The sequence below is a fragment of the Felis catus genome, chromosome A1 (assembly GCF_018350175.1).
Source record: "Felis catus isolate Fca126 chromosome A1, F.catus_Fca126_mat1.0, whole genome shotgun sequence".
Lineage (NCBI taxonomy): Eukaryota > Metazoa > Chordata > Mammalia > Carnivora > Felidae > Felis > Felis catus.
The window spans coordinates 29,606,298-29,633,485 of NC_058368.1; the positions used below are offsets into that span (position 1 = coordinate 29,606,298).

General features: G+C 35.8%; 1 protein-coding gene across 1 annotated transcript in view; it reads left to right on the top strand.

The window, feature by feature from the left end:
• SUGT1 (SGT1 homolog, MIS12 kinetochore complex assembly cochaperone) overlaps positions 1-25,638 on the top strand; it is a 43,547-nt gene extending 17,909 nt beyond the window's left edge. Inside the window, exons 10-13 of the mRNA XM_045053705.1 lie at positions 224-331; positions 9,821-9,911; positions 14,508-14,689; positions 25,513-25,638. Coding sequence (XP_044909640.1) covers positions 224-331; positions 9,821-9,911; positions 14,508-14,689; positions 25,513-25,614 — 483 coding nt within the window. The 3' untranslated portion in view covers positions 25,615-25,638. The remainder of the gene's footprint in view (positions 1-223; positions 332-9,820; positions 9,912-14,507; positions 14,690-25,512) is intronic.
• Positions 25,639-27,188: the final 1,550 nt, after the last annotated feature.

The following is a 27,188-nucleotide window of genomic DNA, read 5'->3' on the forward strand; positions in this document are numbered from 1 at the left end:
GTTTGAAACATACTATTTTCTGTTATTTAATAATGTATGTGAGAATCCATGTAAAGGGTACCCGATAGAAAAAAAAGATTATTTTGAGTTTCTTAAATCTGGTACTCTATATAAAGTATTTAAAACAATCTGTAGCAGCATTGAAATTCTATTCTTATATTCAGTTTAAGTGATCCTTCATTATATAAATTATAAAATGTACTGCTAATTTTGTATTCATTAGTTGTCTGCTTTGGTGAAACTTCCTTCTGGAGAGGATTATAATTTGAAACTGAGACTTCTTCATCTTATAATACCAGAACAGAGCACATTTAAAGTACTTTCAACAAAGGTAAGACAATTTTATTTTTTATTTTTTTATTTTATTTTATTTATTTATTTATTTATTTATTTTTTTTAAGGTAAGACAATTTTAAAAGGGTTGTTAGTGGGAGCACCTGGCTAGCTGTCAGAAGAGCATGCAACTCTTGATCTTGGGGTTGTGAGTTCAAACCCCACATTGGGTGTAGATATTACTTTAAAATAGTTGTCAGTAGTGATGTTTTCAAAATCTAGAAATATTGGTCAACTACTCACCCATGTGATTTTAAGTTTATAGATCCTTTCAGGCACATGTCTTCAAATTAAAAACAGTAATTTTTGAGTAACAATTTTCCCCTCCCAAAATTCTAGGACAGTGGAATGTAAAACTCAATTTAACCTCAGTAGTGTTTATATATTTATTAAGATTGGTATAATAGTTCTTAAAGAGGTTTTTTAAAAAGCAATTATCAGCCTCTATTTAAGATTTGATACTGACAGTGAGTATCTCTTCTCTTGAACTTGTCTGTTTTGATGTACAAATACTTTCTCACCCTGTTTTATGCAGTTAAAAATACTACTGTGAAGATGAATCTGCCTGTTTTTTTTTCCTTTTTTTTAATTAAGTTGAATTTTAGAATACTTTGTTAACAAGCGAATACTGAGTAACTCAAACTGTGGTTTGAGTAATTACGTAATTTTTAGATTTATATTTTCAAAAAGTATGCAATGGAATTAAAATTCATATATTGTTTTAGATATCAATCAAAAGATGTAGGTAGTATAATTTAACAGGACAGGTACTGAACTGAAAAATCAAAAAAATCTGACTCTGGTTCTTTGCTCTGTGAATTTACATTGTCACAAAATTATTGTAGGTGTAAATTTTCACTGTATAAATGAGAGATGTGGACTAAATGAGTGCTGAAATTTTTTCATCTATAAAATTGTATGGAGATATGTAATGAGTTAATGACAATAAATGATATAAGTAGATTTTTTCCATTGCTACACCTTCTTTACGAACATGTCCTGCAACATGCTGTGTTATTAATTATTGAGTTTAAGTTCTAAGGCTGGGTGAATTTTCATATCTTAGAGTAGAATCAGGTCAGCTAGTGTCAGGGAGAATATGGTAACTGGCTTTGCGGAAAGAAGAGGGTATCTGCAGAGCGTTTGAGCAAAAGTGCAAAATAAAGAAGTGGTCATTTTTTGCATCTAGTTAGAAATGATTTGCCCACTAATTTATTTAAAGATTACAAAGTACAAAGCTGTTAAATTATGAGGGGGAGAGAAGAAACAGTTGTTTGGAAGATAGAAAGTAGGTGAGAAAAAGGAATGAAATCTTACCAAGATTGTAGTCCTATTGACCCTATCCACATAGTGTAGAATTTGTTTAGTAAAAGAAGATGGGTAAGTAATCAACCACAAAACTATGGCTAGATTTGGGAGGGGGACAGTTGAGAAAATTACGAATTAGGCATTTTCCTACATACGGTATTTTTATCAACAGGTTGTTAATGCATATTCTTTTGAAGTAGTTTAAATGGAAGCTGACTTGTGTGAATAGATGGCGTAAATGACTTAAAAACTTGTGTTAGTGGGTCGCCTCATGTAACTTATGGAAGAATAGTATTTGTGATAATAAATACAGAAGTCTGTGTGGCTAGAATTGAGGATGTTAACGAAGCACTGTCATCTCTTATTCTTTATTTTTCTTTGAGTCTTGAGTACTTCTTGAATCTGACCATTTTGCAGTGCTCCTGCTGTGTTCCCAGTTACCTTTTTTGTGCCTTTCCTCTTTCTTTAAATGCTACATAACTATTTTTCTTTTTTGTGCAGTAGTTTATGTATACATTTTATTTCCCTTGCATTTAGTCTGTGAGGATAAGAAGCATGTCATATTTATGTCTTTGTATATGCTCCAGGTAAGATTGGCTCATAAAGTATAGGATGCCCCATTAATTTTACAAACAATAATTTTTTAGTGTAAGTATATTCCATTTGCTAAATTTGTCAACCCTAGCCCTATGTGTTGTACATAGGGCTGCTCAATAATTGTTCAGTGAATACATTTATTTAATTTTTTAAAGTTTATTTATTTTGGGCACGGGGGTTAGATGGGGTAGAAAGAAGGGGGAGGGGACAGGGCAGAAAGGGAGAGAGAGAAAATCCTAAGGAGGTTCTGCACCAGCAGTAGGGAGCCTGACATGGGGCTCCAACTCATGAACTGTGAGATCATGACCTGAGCCCAAACTCTAAGAGTCAGATGCTTAACCAACTGAGCCACCCAGATGCCCCTCAGTGAATTAATTTAAAATGGATTCTGATGTTAACCCTTTGCAGTTGTTATTTTTATTCTTAGTTTTATAGATGAAACCGAGGTTCATGGACTTTAAAAGCTTTCCCCAAGTTTACATAGTTACTAAATTATCCATCTTGGCCCAGGGGAAATACTTTTATTTCTGGAAAGCTAGTGCTTCTTTGCTTAGGTTTTTCTAAGTTCTAGATTAAAGAATTACCATTCTAAAGATGTGTAAAGAAGATGACTTCTTTTCCTAGCCGAAAGTAACATATATTAGTTTTGTTAGACCACCAACTTTTAAGCTGTATATTATGGGAAACAAATTGAAATAATTGTACTTAATTATATCTTAAGGGAAATGAAAATTTAGAATCTTTTTTCATACAGCAGAGGGAGACTGTTAAATACTGAAAATCAAATCTTTTTGTGGGTTACTGAGGTTTATTTAGTGATGACACGAAGACAATAATGAAATCACATGGTTTTCATATGAATTCAGGTATCTTGAATCGTTTATGTGAGTTGAGGAAAGAATGCTTCTGGTCACAAGAAACTGCTTAAAATTAGAGATTCTGTAAAATGTGTGCTTTAAAGGGGTGATTTCTTTGGGAATTCGGTTTTTTTCTTTTCCACCTTCAAGGGTGAAGAAATGTTGCATATTTTTGTATAATCTTTGGTTAAGTGTTATTAATTCAAGGGAAATACAATTTGCAATGAAAATAAGAGAGGTAGCACCCTTCAATCAGTGAAATAGCATTTTTAACTAAATATTTTACAGTGTCCTACCTAGATTTTTCCAAGTCAGAATTCATTTTTTTCAGTACTTCTGACAGTTATTTCTCCCTTTTATTGAATCCAAGCTTTCCTATCTGCCTATTAATTCATTTTATTTATTAAGAAATTGTAGTGTTTCTTTTGTTCCGTCTTACTAATTTCATGACAGTATTCTCTGCTCACAATCACAGGCTTATAACTTAAGTGTCAGCTGTGCTGTGAAATACTCATATTAAAGGTTAATATTCACTCCTAAAAAAGTGAGAATTTTCAAAATGCTTTGTAGAAATATTCTTTGGGGTACCTGGCTGGCTCATTCAGTGGAGTGTGAGACCTTTGATCTTGGGGTTGTGGGTTCAAGTCCCGCATTGGGTGTAGAGATTACTTAAAAATAAAAATTTTTAAAAAAAATTCTATTCCTATTTCTAGTCAGAGCAATTTTTTGTATTATGTCTATAAAATATGAAGGCTTTTGACTGGAATTGTGGGAGGTAAAAATGTGTGTCTTTATTTTGAGACAGACCATGGCTCCCTTAACTTACTAAAATTTGAGAAGTTTCAGAGTGAATTCCTTTTCTTAATATTCATAGAAGAATCCTAATGATGATGTGATGGAGTTGGGGATGTCTGGGCAGGATGTAGAGACTTTCGGATTATTGTTTTGTCTTTTTGATAACTGGTGGTGGTAATTATGTTTTTAAATAATTAGTTGCTGATGATGCACAAATTGTTTTTGAAGTGTATTCTTTTCCACCTTTTCTAATGCATATTCATGTATTTTCAAAAGAAAAGGACTTTACTGTAAATACTGTCTGTAGCTATCTTTTTAAATTTAGCCATATACTATGGATATTTTTTTCATGCCCTTAAATGTTTTACAGGAAAGTATTTCATTGCATGCATCTATTGTAGCTTATTTAGTCAGTCCTATCTGTTTGACCTGTGTAGAATTATAGTAGGTAACTATTTTGAATGCTGTGTATTATCTACACATGGAATCGTAACAATTACTGTATGATAGAGGTATTTTTATCACCTATTTACAGGTATAAACTGAATCCAGAGATGTTAAATACTTTGCACAGATTTTTTAGCTGATTATAATGATGATAAAGATAATGATAAGAACATTCAGTTATTTGCCAGATACAGTGCTCTATTCTTTTCATGCATGGGCTCATTTAATCCCCATACGAACCCTAAATGAAGTAGACCCTATTAATCCCTTTTTACAGGAGAAGCTGAGGCTCAGTGAGATTAGTTACTTGCTCATGGCCATATTTCCAGCAGGTAGTATCTATGACTCTTCTCTAAAACTGATAGTTGTCTTATTTTCAACCTCTGTTTATTTGTGAGGAAGTATGTAAAACTTCTAGCAGAAGACACTTCCAGCAAGTTGTCTATCTTGGTTGCCTCATCTCTAAAATATGGATGGTAATCTCCTTTTATAGCGTTGTTCTTCTAACTGAGATGATGTATATGAAACACACGGTATGTAATAGTGCTCAAGAAATGTTACTGCTATAGTTATTTTATCCAGATTTTTTAGATTTTTATTCAGATTGTAAAAGCAATAAATGTGTATCATAGGAAATTTGGAAAAACGTAAAGGAGCAGAGAAAGTAATTACTCCGTCTCACTATTGATGATATTTTGGCATACTTCTTTCCAGGAAACTGGAATATTTCCCTATGTTTAGATCTTTCACTAGAGGTGATGCCTGCTGGAATTTTTTTATGGGAGTATCGCTTCTTGAATAATTTCTTCAAGGAGAGTAGAGACTGTGACCTTTTGTACTAATACAGTGCCTGGCCCGAGTAGACACAAAGCAGATATTTGAATTGTGCGATTAGAACTTTGGGGAAGAGGAACGCATGGGTGGCTCAGTAGGTTAAGTGTCCAACTTCAACTCAGGTCATGATCTCAAGCTCAAGCACCGCATCGCATCGGGCACAGGGCCCTCTTTGGATCCCCTGTCCCCGTCTCTCTCTGCCCCTCCCCAACTCAGTACTCGTACGCACTCTCTCAAAAATAAAAACATTTAAAAAAATTTGTTGAACTTTGGAGAAGATTTTTCAGTTTCTTGTCATTAATTACTGTTCTTTGCATTTAAAAATATGATTATAAAATGATTTGAGTGTAGGGGCACCTAGGTGGCTCAGTCGGTTAAGCATGTGACTTTGGCTTAGGTCATGATCTCACGGTTCATGGGTTTGAGTCCCGCATCAGGTTCTGTGCTGACAGCTCAGAGCCTAGAGCCTGCTTCAGATTCTGTGTCTCCCTCTCTCTCTGCCCCTCCCCTGCTTGTGCGCCCCCTTTCTCTCTCTTCCTCTTTCTCTCTGAAATAATAAACTTAAATGATTTGAGTGTAAAAATAAAGATGGTAGTTGTGCAGTATGACTTCAGGAAGACTTGAGTTTATTATCAGATGAAGGGATTAGATACAGCAATTAAATGTTCAAGAGAATGTTGGGAAAAATTACATTCTGAAGGCCGGGAACAATTATTTAATGACTACAGCCTTGAAACAGGTGGTTGTCAAAACTACCAGAAAAAGAAAGTTCAGCAGTAAACTGCCACAACTCATAGTGTCTGAGAAAGATGCCTTCACTGTCCCTCTGTAGCAGGAAGTGGGAGCTTAACCTCCTCTTAAGGTGGTATCTGGATGTCATGACCCTTTTGAAGTAATGGCTTCCCTTTAAATCTGAAGTCCTTTCATTGGAAAAAATTAAACTGTGCAGAGAAGATTTTAGAGGTGGGTGATAGTATACAAAATCTTAAGAACTGACAGTTTGGAACAGCAGGGATTCTCATTAGTAATCTGTGAATACTGCTTTGGGACATTTTTGAAAGCCTTCCTTGTGCATATGAGAGCAGCATTCAAGCACACTACCAAAGTTTTAAGTTAACTTTTAAATTATTTTTGACTTAAATGAAAATAGAATAGCTTCTTAATAGTCACAGTAAAAGTACCTGAAGTTGGGCTGGTGGTAACTCTGGAGGTACCTGCCAGAATCATTAAGACTTAACACTTCAATTTAAAAAGCATATATAAACATTGAAAGTGAAATACGTGTAAAAAAGAATTCACAGAAAATTAGTGTTCCTCCTCACTTTTGTCTTTTCAAAAAGCTGCTTTAAGTGGTTTATTATGTGCAGCTATTTTGGTGAATGGATTAAGTAGTTTCAAGTTCAGGTCAGCATGTCTTGATACAGGTTGTTACTAAGAGCTTTGACTTTGGCCTTATAAAGGCCTCTTTGTTCATACTACACAATTCCTCAGGTTATGGTTGTTTTTAGTAGACGTGAATGGTAGTGTGTGCTGCTCTTTAGGTGAAACGAGGAACTTTTTATAGACCCTGCGTAAGTGCAGGAACGTGAGGTGTGAATATAGGGTGCTCTGTGGCAGAGGTTAGTTAAGTATAGTAGTGTTGATGTATACACTGCTTGCCAGGTCTTCACTTCCGGATGAGTTGAAAATTAAAGAAGCAAAATGACTTTTTAAATTTTAGGATAATAGCTCTTTTCAGTAACTATTGCTGTGTCATTGCCAGCTACTAGATTTTTGCCCCTTTTTGATAATTATTCCAGCAGTGATGACTTTTAAAATACTGTCACTAATATTACTGTCACTTAATATTGTATATGAGAAAATATTGATAGCATTTTACTTTATAAAAATTAGTCATCATTTTAGAGAACTGTAGAGATTCTTATAAAATTGTTTTTATTTATGTAGAGTTTATTTTTTTATTTATGTAGAATTTAAACACATAAATTATGTTAAAAATACTGTACTTTTGGGTTGCCTGGGTGGCTCAGTCAGTTGGGTGTCTGACTCTTGATTTTGGCTCTTTGATTTTTGAGGTCATAATCTCACAGTTCATGGCTTCAAGCCCTGTGTCAGGCTCTGTGCCATGTTCTCTCTCCCTTTCGCTGTCCCTTCCCCACTCATGCTTTCTCTGTCTCTCAAAATAAATAAACTTCAAAAAAAATTTTTTTAAATAGTGCACTTTTGGTCTCTTTCCCAGTGACATTTCATGTTTTTCTCATTATAAAAATAGTTTTTGGTTACATTTCTGTCCTAAAGAGAGTACAAATCCTCAGAGACCACAACCCTTTCCATACCATCACTTCATGTCTCGTTAAAAATATTGGCAGATTTCTCAGTGTTTTAAGTTATTATGAAATGCAGATTTTAAGGATTCTATCACTAAGTGCAGATGGTAGAAAGATTACCAGTAATTGCTAGTTTAAATGATTTATCGGGTCTAAAGGAGTCAAAGAACCAGTGTGAATAGGCTTTTCTTTTTGTTAAACTTTGTATAATTTTTTTTCATATTTACAAAAGTAGTAATTCTTTTCTTAGAAAAAAATTAAAATATAAGGAAAACAAGATAGATGAAAGTGTTATGTGACTGTATGTTAGGGTTAAGAATAGACCCTAGGGGATCGACCTTGATTAGAGAGTTAAAGATAAATTTCATTTAAAAAAACAACAATTTTTTTTATGTTTATTTATATTTGAGAGAGAGGGAGAGACAGAGCATGAGGAGGGGAGGGGCAGAGAGAGAGGAGAGGGAGACACAGAATCCGAAGCAGGCTCCAGGCTCCAAACTTTCAGCACAGGGCCCGATGCGGGGCTCGAAGTAACAAACCACGAGATCATGACCTGAGCCGAAGTCGGACGCTCAGCCAACTGAGCCACCCAGGCGCCCCAGTAAATTTCATTTTAATAAGTGAAGCTAATCTAGCATTCATAAGCTCTTCATAATTTGCCTTACACCTTTTCCATCTGTAGTTTTTTACTGTTCTAACATAAATCTTGGGACTTGGTGGCAAATTGGTCTTGTCCATACTCCCTGATGCTTTGTGTCCTTTCAAACCTCAGGGCTCGTTTTATTTATTTATTTATTCATTCATTCATTTATTTATTTATTTATTTATTTATTTATTTATTTATTTTAAAAAAAAATTTTTTTTTTCAACGTTTATTTATTTTTGGGACAGAGAGAGACAGAGCATGAACGGGGGAGGGGCAGAGAGGGAGGGAGACACAGAATCGGAAACAGGCTCCAGGCTCTGAGCCATCAGCCCAGAGCCTGACGCGGGGCTCGAACTCCCGGACCGCGAGATCGTGACCTGGCTGAAGTCGGACGCTTAACCGACTGCGCCACCCAGGCGCCCCTCAGGGCTCGTTTTAGGCTGTTCCTTTTGTCTCCAGAGACCTCCTCTTTCCACCATTGTAAATGCTCCTACCCCTCAAAGCTCTGCAAGGTGTGCTAAAACTCTTTGTTTTTACACCCAGGTGTGATCTCTGCTGAGCTATTAGAACATTTACTTGCCTCATGGTCAACTTTATTGTAGTATCTTATATCTCACATACTTCAAGATGGTCAGGAACTTGTTTTTACTATTTAAAAAAATCCACCACATCTGTGAAAATTACAGCTTTTTCATATTGTATGTTTAATAATTAGTGAATGATTATGAAAATGGTAGCATTAGTTGTATTTTTTAATGTTTATTTATTTTGAGAGAGCACGTGCGCACATGTGAACAGGGAACGGACAGAAAGCGAGGGAGAAAAAATCCCCAGCAGGCTCTGTGCTGTTAGTGCAGAGCCTGATGTGAGGCTTGATCCCACAAACCATGAGATCACAATGCAAGCTGAAATCAAGAGTTAAATGCTCAACCAGCTGAGCCACCCGGGTGCCCCAGTTGTAATGTTTATATAATGGTAGTGTTCTCCACTCTCAAACAGGTTAATGTGCATGCAAATGTAGTGATTCTATTAGAACAGGGTTTCTCAAAGGGGGGCACTGTTGACATTTGGGGCTGTGTAAATCTTTGTTTTGGGAAGGTTGCCCTTTATGCATCCCTAACCCCCACCCCGGGTGTGATGACCAACAATATCCATAAACATTGCCAAATTCCACTGGGAGGCAGAATCACCTCTGGTTGAGAACACTGCATTGGAAGAAAAAAACATGGATTTCAAGACTTTTTTTTTTTTAAGTTTACATATTTATTTTTGAGAGAGAAAGCATGAATCAGGGAGGGCAGAGAGAGGAGAGAGTGAGAATCCCAAGCAGGCTCTGCACCGTCAGTGTGGGGCCCTATGCAGGGCTTGAACTTATGAACAATGAGATCATGACCTGAGCTGAAGTCAGATCTTTACCGACTGAGCCACCCAGGTGCCCCAAGACTCTTCTTAATTGTAGCTTATAGTGTGTATGTATGTTGTTTTTGAAGGGTGGCTTTTAAGTAGAAAAATAAATGTTTCCAAGTTCTTGAAATTTAACCTTGAATAATTTAAGGAAATGATCTCAAGGGTTCTATTAATTCTTATAAAAGTTTATGACTTGAGGAAATTGCATTTTTTTAATGTTTTGTATATTTTACATTGAATAATACATTTTGTTTGGTGTTTTCTTCCAGATTGAAATTAAAATGAAAAAGACAGAAGCTGTGAGATGGGAAAAACTAGAGGGGCAAGGAAATGTGCCTACTCCAAAACAGTTTGTAGCAGGTTTGTTTTCTGGCCTTGATGAGCTTTAAATTCATATTGTGTTATATAGTTGAAGTTAAATAGTAATGGACTTTCTTTCTGCCTACATTATTTATGTTCCCAAGGTAAAATACAATGAGTGTAAGAAGATTGCTCTGTAATGAATACAAACTAGCTTTTCATGTGAAGGTTCTAACTTCTTACACTCAATACAAATGAATGGGGACAAAAACCCTGAGGGAGTTGGGATTTATTGTTTACCAAGTTAATGTAGGATATCATTTGGGGGTTGTTTTCGTGTGTTGCCCTTCCCTATTACTTCTTTTTGGGTTGCAAGTGAATTAGTGGTTTATTCTCCTGAAATAGTCTCTCTTCTTCCCTTTCCCTTTTATTTCTTTTCTTTCTCTTTCTTTTTATAGAATAATATAGAATATATTGTCAACTCTAATTTCCTGGAATTTCAGGGCTTGACAGTGTAAAGTATCTAACCCATTTCACTATATTGCTCTTTTAGTACAAGTGCTCATAAATAGGTCATGAAGACAGAAAAGCCCAGGAGAAGAGTAGAAAACTAGGGTCGATTGTTTTTAACCCTTTAAGGGACAGGCTACTTTATATTGGGTCAATTTTTTTTCTTTCTATTTTTAAAAAATGTGTTAAATGTAATTTAATTTTTTAAATTTACATCCAAGTTAGTTAGCATATAGTGCAACAATGATTTACCCATTTAGCCCATCCCTCCTCCCACAGCCCCTCCAGTAACCCTCTGTTTGTTCTCCATATTTAAGAGTCTTTTATGTTTTGTCCCCCTCCCTGTTTATATTATTTTTGCTTCCCTTCCCTTGTGTTCATCTGTTCTGTGTCTTAAAAGTCCTCATATGAGCGAAGTCATATATTTATCTCTCTGACTAATTTCGCCTAGCGTAATACCCTCTAGTTCCATCCATGTAGTTGCAAATGGCAAGATTTCATTCTTTTTGATTGCTGAGTAATACTCCATTATATATATATATTACATTGGGTCAGTTTTAAGTATATGCAGTAGACAGGTATTTTTCTAATGGAATGTTTAATATGCTAGACACTCCTAGAACTACAGTCTAAGAGTGTATTTTACAGCATTGACCTCATTAATGGGAGGAGAAAAATTTCTTTTTGATTAACGTTCCAATTTGATGACCAAAATGAGCTAACATTGTGTTTCAGCCACTTTTAGATTTTTCACTGCCTTCTTCTGTGACAGAAAACACATTTCCCTGTGGCACCTTTTAGAAAACCCTGAGTTAGCCAATAGATCATTTATTTTATTTTAGTTTTATTTTGAAAGTTGCAGAAATACTAAGAGTTTTCATGTGCCCTTCACCTGGCTTCCCTGCATGAGAGCATCATAACTAGTCTATAGTGTAATTAGCAAAACCAGGAAATTGACACCAACAGATAGTTTTTATATTGAAGTATTTGAAGTTGGTATTTAAGCTCTTAAACTTCTGCTTTCACACTTTATTTGAAAGACATAGGAAAGATGCTATGTATTTCTTTTGGGGCTGACTCTCTGGGATTTGGGGGCTGAGGTTTATATATATAGTTCAAGTATTTTTTTTAAAGAAACACTTTAAATGTCGTATATCACTGAATTCTAACAACAGCCCTCTGAATTAGGCAGCCCTGTTTTATAGGCTCAGAGAAGAAGCAGATTGCTTAAGATCACCTGGCAATTTTCATTGTCGAGGACTAAACCCTGGTCTTCAGGATCTGGGTCTGGTTCTTACATAAACTCTGTATGTGATACTGGTTGTTCCTGCATCTTCTAACAGTGGAAAATCTGCTGACATGAGTATCTTTGCAATTGTTTGATATTATAATGAATGAGCAAGGAAGTTAGGTTACCATCCCTCAGTAGTTTATCTTTCATCTATAGGTGTTAAAATTTTTCTGAGATTAAATCTAAAGATTTTTAGTGTTACAGTTGCAGAGTTTTTCTAAACACGGTGCCTTGGATATTTCAGATGTTATTCCTCCTGTCCTGGTATATTTTTGTAAGGAATTAATATGCTTGTCAGATTCCTGTGTCCTGCAAGCTGGAGACTGCAGATAAGGGCAAGTTGCTTAACACGTTTGAGCCAGTTTTCTTGTGTGTAAAGTGGAAGTTAGAATCTGTGTTTTCATTCTCTGGGGAGTCAGCATTAGGATTAATTAAACCCATGCTTTTTTAGGCTCTTAATTTACTGTAACCTGCATTGTTTTGTTTGTTTGTTTTCTTTGGCTACTAGTGAAAATGTACATAGATCAAGAGGGGATTACTCGTAGAGGAAGAGTAGATTGGAAAACCATATGCTTAACCTAAATAAAACTGTGTGAGGTATTATGTATGGTTTGGTTTAGTTTTGCTGGGAGATAGATAGGGAGAAAGTTGGTTTATAGGCGAAGAGAAAGGATGGAACAACAAAATGAACAGTTAGTGGTTTCTCATTTCTGAACTATTTTGAGGAACGGGAGATAGAGAAGCAGTAGAGGAAGAGGGACATTCAGTGTGTCCTAATATATTTATAATAAATAATAAATACATATATATATTTTTTAACGTTTATTTTTGAGAGAGCGCATGAGCGAGGGAGGGGCAGAGCCAGGGAGGGACACAGAATCTGAAGCAGGCTCCAGGCTCTGAGCTGTCAGCACAGAGCCTGACCTAGGGCTCGAACTCACAAGCCCTGAGATCTTGTCGGACCCTTAACCAACTGCGCCACCCAGGCACCCCTATATAGTTTTTTTAGTGTGTCGTAATATATTAATAGAGACTTTGAATCGGGTGTTTTTTTAAAGCTTTGTAGCTACACTTTCCAGTATAGTCACCACTGTACGTACTGAGCATTTGAAATGACTAGTCTGGATTGAGTTGTGCTGGAAGTATAAAATACAGATTTTGAAGATCTTATGAAAGGAAAATTACAACATATCTTAATATATTTATATTGATTTTGTGTTGAGGTTGATACAGTTTTGAATATATTAGGTTAAATATTAAAATGCATTTCATCTGATTCTTTTTAGTAATGTGGCTACTAGAAATTTTTAAATTATGTATGTGGCTCACATTTGTGCCTGCATTGTATTTCCATTGGAGAGTAAACAGCACTGCTCTTATAGCTATTATGTAGATTAGTTTTTAATTATTTGTGGGGGGGTGGGGTGGGGTGGGGGGGCTCTTGATTCCATTAGTCTTTAGGGTAGTCTTGGCAGTGCCCTGAGCCCCTGGGCTAGTCAGTAGCCTGTCTGGCTGCAAGCAGCTTCCATTAACTTCAATGTGCCCTACAGATACTAATGTTTTCTATGTGTGCGTTAGTGGACATTGAGCTCTGGATTATTGCCTGGTGTATTTTTCATCGTTCAAGAAGAATTATTTCCTATCGAAGTAATCAAATATTTTAACGTGGGGAGAGGATGGAGTCTTAACTCACTGTCTAATTGTATGGATAATTACTTATATTTTCAGTTTATACTTACTCTGAAAGATACAGGAGTACCTCAGAAAAACTAAGCCACATTTTTTATTTAAAGTTTATTTGTTTTGAGAGAGCACATGAGCAGGTGAAGGGCAGAGAGAGAGAGAGAGAGAGAGACAGAGAGAGAGAGAGAGACAGAATCCCAAACAGGCTCTGCATGATCAGTGTGCGGATCCTGACACAGGGCTCAAACTCATGAAACCATGAAATTATGATTTCAGCCAAAATCAAGAGTCAGATGCTTAACCAACTGAGCCATCCAAGCACCCCAAGGAAAAGCCACATTTTTAACATTTATTAAAATCTTATTTATAAGAGAAATTTCTTAAGCATCATTTTAAAAAACACTATTTAGGGGGATGGGAGGGAGGGGAAAGTGGGTGATGGGCATTGAGGAGGGCACCTGTTGGGATGAGCACTGGGTGTTGTATGGAAACCAATTTGACAATAAATTTCATAATAAAAAAATAAATACAAACACTATTATTATTTAGTATCTTTTATTATTTGTACTATTTTTGCAACTTTTCTATAAATATAAAAGTTCCAGTACACTTCTCACCCAGTCCCCCCCATTATTAACACAAAGAGTCTGTTTTTAATCTAATCTTGGATAATGTACCAAAAATGTACACTTTATTTTGCTCAAAAAAAATTCCCAGATTTTACATTATACTAACTGTTTCAGTTTTGATAAGTGTAAGTCTGATTGTTGATGTATATATCAGAAAGATATTTATTAGAGGGGTGCCTGGGTGGCTTAGTTAAGTGTCTTGATTCTTGATTTCAGCTCAGATCATGATCTCACATTTTGTGAGATAGAGCCCGCGTCAGGCTCGATGCTGACAGCGTGACAGCGTGACAATCCTGCTTGGGATTCTGTCTCTCTTGCTCTCTGTGCCCCTCCCCAGGCCTCTCATAAATAAATAGATAAATAAAACACTGTCTCTCCCCCCCCTCAAAATTAATAAACTTTATCCAAAAAGACATTTGTTATAAATATGAAATTCAGTGAACTATAAGCTGTTACAATGTTCTTTATACCACGGTCACAAAGTTTACTTATTTTTGACATAGTCATCACGTGTTGATTAATCACTTCTTTTTTACTCCATAGATGTAAAGAACTTATATCCATCATCATCTCATTATACAAGAAATTGGGATAAATTGGTCGGTGAGATCAAAGAAGAAGAAAAAAATGAGAAGTTGGAGGGAGATGCAGCTTTAAACAAATTATTTCAGCAGATCTATTCAGATGGTTCTGATGAAGTGAAACGTGCCATGAACAAATCATTTGTAAGAACATACGCTTGAAAAAAGCATACTTTAGTAGTAAATTTCAGAAAATTTAAAAGAAATTAGGCAATTTTAAACAAAATTGCATGTACTGTGGTTTTGAATAGGCTTCATCTGAACATTTCTTCCCGCTCTAAACTTAGACTAATTATTGAGGAAGTTGGAAACTTGTGGGGTAGTTGAGAAGTAAGTGGTTTATTCCAAATAAATATGTTTTAGTCATTAAGTTAGAACTTGGAAAGCTTAAGAAATACTCTAATTATGGTAGTTGGATTTATCACGGTAGCTGAAGGCGCTTCCATTAGAACCATGTATAGCCTCAGTGTCAGAGATGAAGAACATAGAGGGGAAACTTCCAGAACAGTGTTTGGCAAGTAGAAGGTGCATGTTAATTATTCATTGGTTTGTTAATAATTTTGTCTATTGAATAAGAAAATTTAGGCCTTTGCCAGACAACAGATACCACCTAATTAGGCCTCAAGTTTTGGAATTTTAATGACAAGTCCTCACTGTAGAACTGTATTGATTATTTTGCTTGAAGATGTAATCCTTTGACTTTTACCAGTAGCTTTGGAAATGTCACTCTTCTTTCAAGGGATATTCAAATTAGCATTTAGTTAATGTCTTAGAAACTCAGATATTCCACATAAGTTACTATGTCATAACTTGTCATGATTCAACTTTTCACTGTTGACTTAAAAAGGTTTTCTTTTAATTAAATTTCTTACTTTGAGATAATTGTGGATTCATATGCAGTTATAAGAAATAATATAGAGAGGTCCCCTGTATCCTTTACATAGTTACCCCTAGTGGAATCTCCTTGTAAAAACTACAGTACAGTATCACAACCATGTTATTGATAGTTAGGACAGAGAACATTTCCACTGCCATAGGATTCCTTTGTTCGTGTCATTTTATAGCCATACCCACTTCCTTCCACCCCTTCCCCTCTTTAAACTGTACCACTACTAATTTGGCAAGTCTTTGGGAGATACATAGTTTGCAAATATTTTCTCTCAGCCTGTAGTTTGTCTTCTTATTTTCTTGATGGTCTTTTGCAGAGCTAAAGTATTTAATTTCAGTGAAATCCAGTTTATCGGTTTTTTCTTTTATGGATCATGCTTTTAGTATCAAGTGTAAGAACTCTTTGCCTGGTTCTAGATCTGAAAGATTTCTGCTGTGTTTTTCCTTTAAATAAAACTTTTATACTTTCACTTATTACATTGAAGTCCATGATCTATTTTGAGTTAATTTTTATATAAAGCAGAGATGTAGGTTGAGGTTTTGGTGGGGGGGGGGGGGTGTTTTTGGCCTATGTGTGTTCAGTTGCTCTAGACTGCTTGTTGAAAAAGCTGTCTTTCTTCCCTTGAACTGTTTTTGTGTTGCTCGAAAATCAGTTGAGCATATTTGTCTCAGTTTATTTCTGGATTATTTCATTGATCTGCATGTCTATCCCTCTGTTAATACTAGTCTTGATTATTTTAGCTATGTAACTTTTGAAACCAGGAAGTCATTCCTTCTACTTTATTCTTCATTTTCAAAATTGTTTTAGATATTCTAGTTCCTTTGTGTTTCCACATAAGCTTTAGAATGTTTTGTCTGTAGGTACCAAAAAATCCTGTTGAACAGTATATAAATTTGGAGAGATTGACATTTTTACTGTGTTGAATTTTCCAATCCAATCTTTGATTTCTTCATCAGTATTGTGCAATTTTCAGCACATCCTGTACATGTTTTGCAAGATATACCTAAATATTTAATTCTTGTTTTGAGTGATTGTAAATGGTATTGTAAATTTAACTTTGGTGTCCATGTGCTAGTATTTAGAAATACAGGTTTGTTTGTTTGGTTGGTTTTTTTTTGGTTTATCTTATATTCTGACCTTGTTGAACTCACTTATTCTGGGAGATTTTTTGGTAAATTGCTTGCAGTTTTCTAGGTAGACAGTCATATTTTCAAATAGGGACTTTTTTTTCCCTTCCTGATATTTGTGGCTTTTCTCTCCTTTTCTCTCCATATTGCAGTGGCTAGAATTTGCGGCACTGTGTTGAGTAAGAGTGGTGAGAGTGGATATTTATGCTTTGTTCCCCAGCTTAAGGGAAAACCATTCATTCCTTCACCATTAAGTAGGTTAGCAGTAGGTTTTTTGTAGATGCTGTAGGTTAAAAGTTCTCTATTCCTTGTGTGAGATTTTTTTTTCAACGTTTATTTATTTTTGGGACAGAGAGAGACAGAGCATGAACGGGAGAGGGGCAGAGAGAGAGGGAGACACAGAATCGGAAACAGGCTCCAGGCTCTGAGCCATCAGCCCAGAGCCCGACGCGGGGCTCGAACTCCCGGACCGCGAGATCGTGACCTGGCTGAAGTCAGACGCTTAACCGACTGCGCCACCCAGGCGCCCCCCTTGTGTGAGATTTTTATCGTGAGTGGCTGTTGACTTTTTGGAAGGTAGCAGTTAGGCTCACCACTGTACCACCAACACTGCACAGCTGTTGGCTGTTGGCTTTTTGAATTTGAATGCTTTTTTTCTGCAGTGATCAATATGATTATGTAATTTTTCTTCTTTAACCTGTTAACAGTGGTGATTTTGTATGATTAATGTGACTGATTTCAACTAGAACCAGCCTTGCATCCTTTGGATAAGCCTCACCTGGTCATAGTGTGTAATTCCTTTTATGTGTTGTTCAATTCTATTTTCAGATACCTTGTTAAGGATTTTTGTATCTGTATCATGAGGGATATTGTTCTGTAGTATTCTTTTTTTATACTGCCTTTGTCTGGTTTTGGTATCAGTGTAATACCAACTTCATAAATGAATTAGAAAGTGCTCTATCCTCTTCAGTGTTTTAGAAGAGATTGTGTAGAATTGGTGTTAATTTTTTCTTTAGTGAAACCATGTAGGCCTGTGCATTTCTTCTTTTGGTGTGATTTTAAATTACAAATTTAATAGTTAATAGGATTGTTCAGATTATCTATTTCATATTGAGTGTCTTGTGGCAGTTTGTGTTTTTGAGCATTTATTCTGTTTTATCTAAGCTGTAGTGATATGTGCGGAGTCTTTAGTGATACTCCATTTCATTCCTGTGATGGGAATTTGTCTTTTTTCCCCCCAGTCTTGATGTAGAGGTTTGTCAATGTTAGTGAATTTTTTTCAAAGAATCAACTCTTTGTTTACTTCATTTTTTTTCAACTTTTTATTATAAATTTCATTCATTTCTGCTATTTTATCCTATCTGCTTGCTTTGGGTTTATTTTGCTATTTTTTTTAGGTTGTTCAGATGTGAGTTTAGATTATTGATTTGATACTATGTTTTCTTTTGTGTGTATTTATGCTGTAAACTTCCTTCTTAGGGTTTTAGCTTTCTCACAAATTCTAATGTTATATTTTCATTCAGTTTTATATGTGTTTTGATTTCATTTGAGACATCATCACATGGGTTGTTTAGAAGTATGTTGTTCAGTTTCCAAGTGTTTGGAGATTTCCATGTTATCATATTATTACTGGTTTCTAATTTTATTCCATCGTGATTTGAGACCATGTACTTTATGATTTACATTCTTTGTTTTATTGCCCAGCGTTCAGTCTATTTCAAGTGTATGTTTCACTTGAAAAGAAGGTATATTTTGTTGTTGGGAGGAGTGTTGTAGAAGTATCAATTTTATCTTTTTTTTTTTCTATTTTTTAATTTTATTTTTTAAAACATCCAAATTAATTAGCATATAGTGCAACAATGATTTCAGGAGTAGATTCCTTAGTGCCCCTTACCCATTTAGCCCATCCCCTCTCCCACAGCCCCTCCAGTAACCCTCAGTTTGTTCGCCATATTTATGAGTCACTTATGTTTTGTCCCCCTCCCTGTTTTTATTTTTATTTATTTATTTATTTTTTAATTTTATTTTTGGGACAGAGAGAGACAGAGCATGAACAGGCGAGGGGCAGAGAGAGAGGGAGACACAGAATCGGAAACAGGCTCCAGGCTCTGAGCCATCAGCCCAGAGCCCGACGTGGGGCTCGAACTCACGGACCATGAGATCGTGACCTGGCTGAAGTCGGACGCTTAACCGACTGCGCCACCCAGGCGCCCTGCCCCTCCCTGTTTTTATATTAGTTTTGTTTCCCTTCCCTTATGTTCATCTGTTTTGTCTCTTAAAGTCCTCATATGAGTGAAGTCATGATTTTTGTGTTTCTCTAATTTCACTTAGTATAATACCCTCCAGTTCCATCCACGTAGCTGCAAATGGCAAGATTTCATTCTTTTTTATTGCCGAGTAATACTCCATTGTATGTATATACCACATCATCTTTATCCATTCATCCATCAGTGGACATTTGGGCTCTTTCCATACTTTGGCTATTGTTGATAGTGCTGCTATAAACATGGGGATGCATGTGTCCCTTTGAAACAGCATACCTGTATCCCGTGGAGAAATGCCTAGTAGTGCAATTGCTGGATCATAGGGTAGTTCTATTTTTAGTTTTTAGGTTTTTTTTTTAACGTTTATTTATTTTTGAGACAGAGAGAGACAGAGCATGAACAGGGGAGGGTCAGAGAGAGGGAGACACAGAATCTGAAACAGGCTTCAGGCTCTGAGCTGTCAGCACAGAGCTCGACGTGGGGCTCGAACTCACGGACCGCGAGATCATGACCTGAGCGGAAGTCGGCCGCTTAACCGACTGAGCCACCCAAGCGCCCCACTATTCTTAGTTTTTTGAGGAACCTCCATAACTGTTTTCCAGAGTGGCTGCACCAGCTTGCATTGCCACCAACAGTGCAAAAAAGATCCTCTTTCTCCACATCCTCGCCAACATCTGTTGTTGCCTGAGTTGTTAATGTTAGCCATTCTGACAGGTGTGAGGTGGTATCTCATTGTGGTTTTGATTTGTATTTCCCTGGTGATGAGTGATGGTGAGCATTTTTTCATGTGTCGGTTGGCCATCTGGATATCTTCTTTGGAGAAGTGTCTATTCATGTCTTTTGTCCATTTCTTCACTGGATTATTTGTTTTTTGGGTATTGAGTTTGATAAGTTCTTTATAGATTTTGTATATTAACCCTTTATCTGGCATGCCATTTGCAAGTATCTTCTCCCATTCTGTTGGTTGCCTTTTAGTTTTGCTGGTTGTTTCCTTTGCTGTGCAGAAAGAAGCTTTTTATTGTGATGAGGTCCCAGTAGTTCATTTTTGCTTTTGTTTCCCTTGCCTCCGGAGATGTGTTGAGTAAGAAATTGCTATGGCCAAGGTCAAAGAGGTTTTTGCCTGCTTTCTCCTCAGGGATTTTGATGGCTTCCTGTCTTACGTTGAGGTCTTTCATCCATTTTGAGTTTATTTTTGTGTATGGTGTAAGAAAGTGGTCTGTGTTCATTCTTCTGCATGTCGCTGTCCAGTTTTCCCAGCACCACTTGGTGAAGAGACTATCTTTATTCCATTGGATATTCTTTCCTGCTTTGTCAAAGATGAGTTGGCCATACGTTTGTGGGTCCGTGTCTGGGTTCTCTATTCTGTTCCATTGGTCTGACAGTACCATACTGTCTTGATGATTACAGCTTTCTAATACATCTTAAAGTCCAGGATTGTGATGCCTCCAGCTTTGGTTTTCTTTTTCAAGATCGCTTTGGCTATTCGGGGTCTTTTCTGATTCCATACATGTTTTAGGATTGTTTGTTCTAGCTCTGTGAAGAATGCTGGTGTTACTTTGATAGGGATTGCATTGACTATGTAGATTGCTTTGGGGAGTATCGACATTTTAACAATATTTTTCATTTCCAGGAGCATGGAATCTTTTTCCATTTTTTTGTGTTTTCTTCAATTTCTTTCATAAGCTTTCTATAGTTTTCAGTATATAGATTTTTCACCTCTTTGGTTAGATTTATTCCTAGGTATTTTATGGTTTTTGGTGCAACTGTAAATGGGATCAATTCCTTGATTTCTCTTTCTGTTGCTTTATTGTTGGTATATAGGAATGCAACCGATTTCTGTGCGTTGATTTTATTTCCTGAAACTTTGCTGAATTCATGGATCAATTCCATCAGTTTTTTGGATCTTTTAATTTTTGGTTTATCTTGATATTCTTGTGAAATCTGTATCCTTGCTGATTTTGTCTTATTGTACTGTCAATTTTTGCTTCACATATTTTGCAGCTCTGTTTGGTGCATATGCATTTAGGATTGCTGTATCTTCATGGTGGATTGGCCTTTTTTAACATATGTATATGTCATTCTTTAGCTGTGGTAATTTTCTTTGCGCTGATATTAATATAGTCAATTCTTCTGTTTTTTGATTGTTTGCATGATGTATCTTGTTCTGTTCTTTTATTTCCAACCTATCTATATATCATGTTTAAATTGATTGATTCCTACTATTTTAAAGGGAATTTCTTGGAGACAGCAAATGGTTGGGTTATGTTTTTTAATCTCTTCTGTCAGTCACTGTCTTTTAATTGATGTATTTAGATCATTTACATTTAATTTTTGATATGTTAGGAGTTTAAGTGTACCATTTTATTTTTGTTCTGTATTTTGATTTTGTTTTTCCTGTCTTCCTGTGAGTACTTTTGATTATTTTTTAATTTCATTCTGATTTATGTATATTTTTTAGCGTGTCTTATTTGTATAGCATTTTTAGTGGTAGCTCTGGATATTACAGTAGCCATATTATACATAGCTTATCATAGTTTACTGGTGTCATTTTTCTTGTCAGTTTGAGTGAAGTATAGAAACCAGACCTCCCTCTATGTTCTTTACCCTTTCTCATTTATAATTTTCACAAATATTTCCTCTACGTACATTTAGAACCACATCATACAATGTTATATTTTCACTTAACCATCAAACGTAGTTTAGAAAGCTCAAGAGAAAAAACAAATTCTATTATATTTACCTATATTGTTACCTTTTTTCATTTGTAATGTTTTAAGATTCTGTCATTTGTTCTTTCTTACTTTAGAGAACTTTCTTTAATCATTCTTTTAGATCTGCTCATGACAGATTTTCTGTCAGCAAGGGTTTCTTTGGGTTTATGCTGATTGGGGTTTGTTGAATCTGTAGGTTTAGGTGTCTTGACAAATTTGGGAAATTTTCGGCCATTATTTTGTTGAGTAATTTTTCAGTTCTGCCTCCTTTGTCTCCTTCCTGGAACCTGATGATATAAATATTAAATACTTTGTTACAATTTTCGCACATCCCTGGGACTATCTTCATTTTATCTCTTTTCTCTCTTTGTTGTGCAGATTAAGTGATCTGTATTGTCCTGGTTTCAAGATCACTGATTCTTTTCTCTATCCCTTCTATTCTTTAGCCTATCTGTTCTTTAGCCGATCTGCTTACCTTTTTATTTCAATTGTAGTTTTAATTCTAAAACTTTCCGTTTGACTGTTTTTTGTGTCTTTTTTTCTTTGCTGAGTTTTTCTATTTATTTTTTTCAAGTAACTTCATAATTCTCAGTTAAAGCATTTTTACTATGACTACTTTAAAATCTTTATCAGATAATTTTAACATTTCTGTCATCTCAACATTAGCATCTATTGATTGCCTTTAAAAAAAAAAAGTATGAAAGTTTCCTGGTTCTTGGTGTTTTTTTTATCAACAACAAGTGATTTTCATTTGAAACCTGGACATTTTCATGTTCTGCTGTGCGACTGGATCTTCTTTCACCCCTCCATCTCAGTTGGCTTTCTTGCCCAGCCGCTCTGGCAGAGAAAGGGAGGGCATCCCTTCATTATTGCTAGATGGAAGTAGAAATCCAGATACCCTAATCAGCCTCCTTATACATCTCAGGCATCCCCTTGTTACTGTTGGCAATGGGATAGATATTATATCTATGTGATTTTCACCGGCACCACAGGTGGCAGAGGAGGTGGGTTCATGGTAGCCCAGCATGGATGGAAGTCTAGGCTTCCCACTCAGCCTTTGCTGGCCTTGGGTGGGAATGGAACCATAGTTTTTATCTGTGGTGTTTAGCTGCAGTGGAGTGATTATAGTCTAAAACTTTTTTGTCTTCCTAAGTGGTCTTTTTGTCTAATTTTTTTGCTAGAGAAATCAGGTTTTTGTTGGAGCTTTATTTGTGCCTCTTAGTGTTTCCAGCTTCTTCAGCAGCAACTGTAAGACATGAGACAAAAAAGAAAACCCAGAGACTCACCACCATATTATGTTGTTCCCTGGCTCCCAAGGTCCCTAGCTGATTTGTTTACTTCCCTTCATCTTTTAGAGTTTTCTTATGTCTGTTTACATATGTATAATGTCAGAGATTTTTAATAGTACTTTATGGGAAGAGTTGGCTAAAGTACATCTACCCTGTGTCCCCAGGAAGAGAAGTCCGTTTCAATATTGACTTTTTTAAGAATGTGCTGGACAGAATAGTGTGTAAAATTTCAAAGATTATAGAATCTGCATCCATTTTCATACAGAGGCTTTGCTAGTAGTAACTGAACCATCTACACCCATAAAACAAGCCACGCTTTGTCAGCATTGACCTAGAACATGCCACGTGCTATGGGAAAACAAACAAAATAGACTCTGATCTCCCAGTCTAATTGGGACAAAAAGACCAACATGTATAAAATACTCAGAGGGAAATGCTAAATTGGGGAAACAGATGTCTTGAGTAAATATCAAATTTCAAATTAAATCTTTCTGTAGTCTTTTTAGGAGTAGTTTGTTTCTTTTTATAGTTTGTATTTAACGGGGCGCCTGGATGGCTCAGTCAGTTAAGTGTCCGACTTCGGCTCAGGTCATGATCTCGTGGTTCACGAGTTTGAGCCCCGCGTCGGGCTCTGTGCTGACAGCTTGGAGCCTGGAGCCTGCTTCCGATTCTGTGTCTCCCTCTCTCTCTGACCCTCCCCCCATTCATGCTCTGTCTCTCTCTGTCTCAAAAATAAAAAAATAATAAAATAAAGTTTGTATTTATTTATTTTTTTAAGTTTTTATTTAAATTTCAGTTACCATACATGCAATATTAGTTTCAGGTTTACAAAATAGAGATTCAGCACTTCTGTTCAACACCTGGTACTCATCACAAGTGCCTTCCTTAATCCTTACCACCACCCACCTCCCTCTGGTAACCGTTAGTTTGTTCTCTATAGTTAAGGGGCTGTTTTCTTGGTTTGCCTCTCTTTTTTTTCTTCTCCCCTTTGCTCTTTGGTTTGTTTCTTAAATTTCACATAATGAGTGAAATCACGTGGTATTTGTCTCTGACTTATTTCAGTTAGCATATTACTCTCTAGCTCCATTGTGTCATTGTTAATGGCAAGATTTCATTCTTTTTTTTTATGGTTTAGTAATACTCCATTGTATATATACCACTACTTTCTCTTTTTTTTTTTCCTCAGATGTAGGGTTAGGTTAGGGTTTATGGCAGGGTGAGAGTATGTTCATTATATCCCGAAGTTTAGAGAACTCTCCAGAGGGTTTGATTTAGGGTTAGAGTTAGGTTTAGGGTTTGGGTTTTAGGGTTAGGTTTAGGGGTTAGGATTGGGATTTAGGGTGTTAGTGGGTTTGTGTTAATGAGAGAAGATGTTACTTGAACAACAGTTTATACACAGTGTAGTTTTGTGAGAAAAGCACAGGGCTCTTCCCATATGCTGCTAACATATGTTTACAAGCACTTACATCTTAATGAAGGAAGGCATTACTTGAAATACGCATTATACACCATGTAGTTTGATTCAAGTATAGGTCTGTTCCCACATGCAGACCATTTACAAACATACCATTTACAAACATAGGTATCAGTATTTTATTTGAAGCCTACCATGTGCTCAACGATTGTGCTTAGATCTAGTATGTAAGTGTTGGTAAGATAGTTTTCTTGCTTTGTAGGAGCTCTCAGCTTTAGTTGGAACCAAGGGTGGGAAGCAGGTATAAAAGAAATCAGATCCTTAAAATTCTAACAGTAGTGGGATGCGTATTATATTAATGGTAACTATTTTCATGCAGAGTACAAATCCTACAAGGGTAGAGTCCTGATTAGGGTCAAATGAGGCCACAGAGAAATGGTGATAGGTCATGTTTAGAGGGTAACTAAAGAATAGAAAGAAAAGTGGGATGGAGAATATCCCATGCAAAGGAACCCATGTAAGAGAGCTTGACAGAGAGTGTGGGGCATAGGGTTATATCAAGGTTCCAGTGTAATTGTATAACTTTATACATTTGCTAGCAACACAACTGGTTTTGTAAAAATGTTTAGATTTTAAAATTCACATTTTTTGCTATGATCCAAGTAGATGAATTTTTATTCCATTAAGATAACAAATGTCTAGAAGTTTTTTAAAATGTATTTATGAATATGCTAGGGTTGTTAGTAGGAGGCATATTCTGTAGATGGTAAATCGATAACCGGTTCTCTACTGAGATACTGATATTAAGTACCTGTGTGTGATTTGAAAAAAATTCCATGTTCCCTGGTATATATTGTCACAGAGCTTTAAGAAGGGTCTCTTAAAGTTCTGTTCAGCTACTATCGAAAGAGTTTACTTTGCCTGGTCTCTACTATCTTTAATGAAAGAGATTAAGAATTTTCTTTGGGAGCCAATTGTATTTTCATCAGAAGGTAGATTTTCCACATTATGCCTCAGTGCTGATTAGCAGAAGGAAATAAGACAGTGTGTATGAACGTGATGGCTTCTACCTTACTCTAGAGTTTCCTTCTTAGGTTGTAGAGAACATGGTTAACTTCTCTGAAAAGACTAAGATTAAATCAAGATGATATCTTGTGTTTATATTGAGACAAACATAGCTTATATTTGGAACTCTATGCTTGGAAAATTTTTAGAAAAATACTATTTTGATTATATGGTCCAGAGATTAATCTATTTTTATTTCTTATTGCAGATGGAGTCTGGTGGTACAGTTTTGAGTACCAACTGGTCTGATGTAGGTAAAAGGAAAGTTGAAATCAATCCTCCTGATGATATGGAATGGAAAAAGTACTAAATAAATTAATTTGCTATCACTGTATTGCATATATTCACCTAATGCCCATTGTGTATTAATATTGCATTCTTGAATTTTGAACACTGAGTATCTTTTTGAAAGGTTTTACCTCTTTACCTCTTTGTGCTTTAGAAATTATTTTCCTTCAAGTGTTCTAAGAGTCTAATGAAGAATGAAGATCCTATTTTATCACTTTTGTCCTTAAGGATTTCAGACATGCTGAAATGGAATGAAGTATCATTTGCTACTAGATAGAGTAGTTCTACCTAGTTATGGAAGGTGGAGAAATCATTAATGAATATCTTGGGTTATTGCCTTATTTTTGATGAAGTATTATGTTAATATTTATTAGACTTGGCAATTTTGGGTGAGCATAGATTTTTTTCAAGTGTTACATTGTTTGCTTTTAAAAACTGCTTTTGGATGGAGTTGTAAATACAATTTTTCTATGAAGTTGTTTGGTTTATTTACCTTTTTCTTAAGTTTTTTTAATGAGAACTTTGAGAAATTATCACAGGGAATTCCTGTTTGGTTATATGCGAAATATTTGTAATTACACTGAGATTTTGGTCCTTACTTTCCAAATTACTGTTTAAAACATAGACACCTGAGTTTAACATGCTGCAAATTTATCTGTGTTGAAGGATAATCTGTGAAATTGGGCCAAATAGTGATTTAGGAAAGCCCAACTTACCTTTTTGCTGTTTTTTTTTTTTTTTTTTTTCCTGCCACATCAGGAGTCCTGAAATAACTGGTAGTTTGGTTTGGTTTGGGGTTTTGTTTTTTTTGTTTTTGTGTATTTTTTTCTTTATTAGTCCTTCTCATGTCCCCATGGTTACTTTGGTTTCTGTGGTTTAGGGTAGCTGCTGAGAGAGTAAATTAACAGGTATACATTTAGTATGTACTCTGTTTCTAGAGTAAATAGATACCATGAGAATACAAAAGGTAAAGACATGATCATTAACTTCAAAGAGCTTATAATCTAGCACAGAGAAAATTATTGATGAAAGAATTATGGAACTCATTATAAATAGTTTTGAGACAGAAAAATAGTGTTTTATGATTAAAATACTTTGCAGTCTAAGCTGTTACAGAGTGTAGGCCATTGGTGACATGTAGGTCTGACTTTGCTTTCTGACCATAATTGTTAACTATAATGCCATAGAGGTTGGTGTCTCTCAGGTCTCACAATGTGGCACAAGGCATTACTGGGCCCTCATAGCTGAGGATAGGGTGAACAGGAGGCAAATCAACCATTGGTTCAACTTTCAGAAGAGTGGGAATTCAGTCCCTTCCATCTAATTGTTTGACCTGAAATGTAGCGGGATTCATGAGGACGGTGGTGGCGTGATAAACCAGCCTTGCCCAAACCTTACACAAGCTCATGTAAGCACCTGGGAATTTTTACTTGTCCTTCCGCCCACTTACAGCTACAGACTACTTTTTTTGTTCTTCAATATTGAAGGAAAGGTAAAATTAAGTTTTTGCGTGAATTTATAACATTTTCATCTTGAGGAAACTTGATAGTAGTTTTAGTATTCTGTATGTCAGAGTTTCTCAGTATACCATTAGTC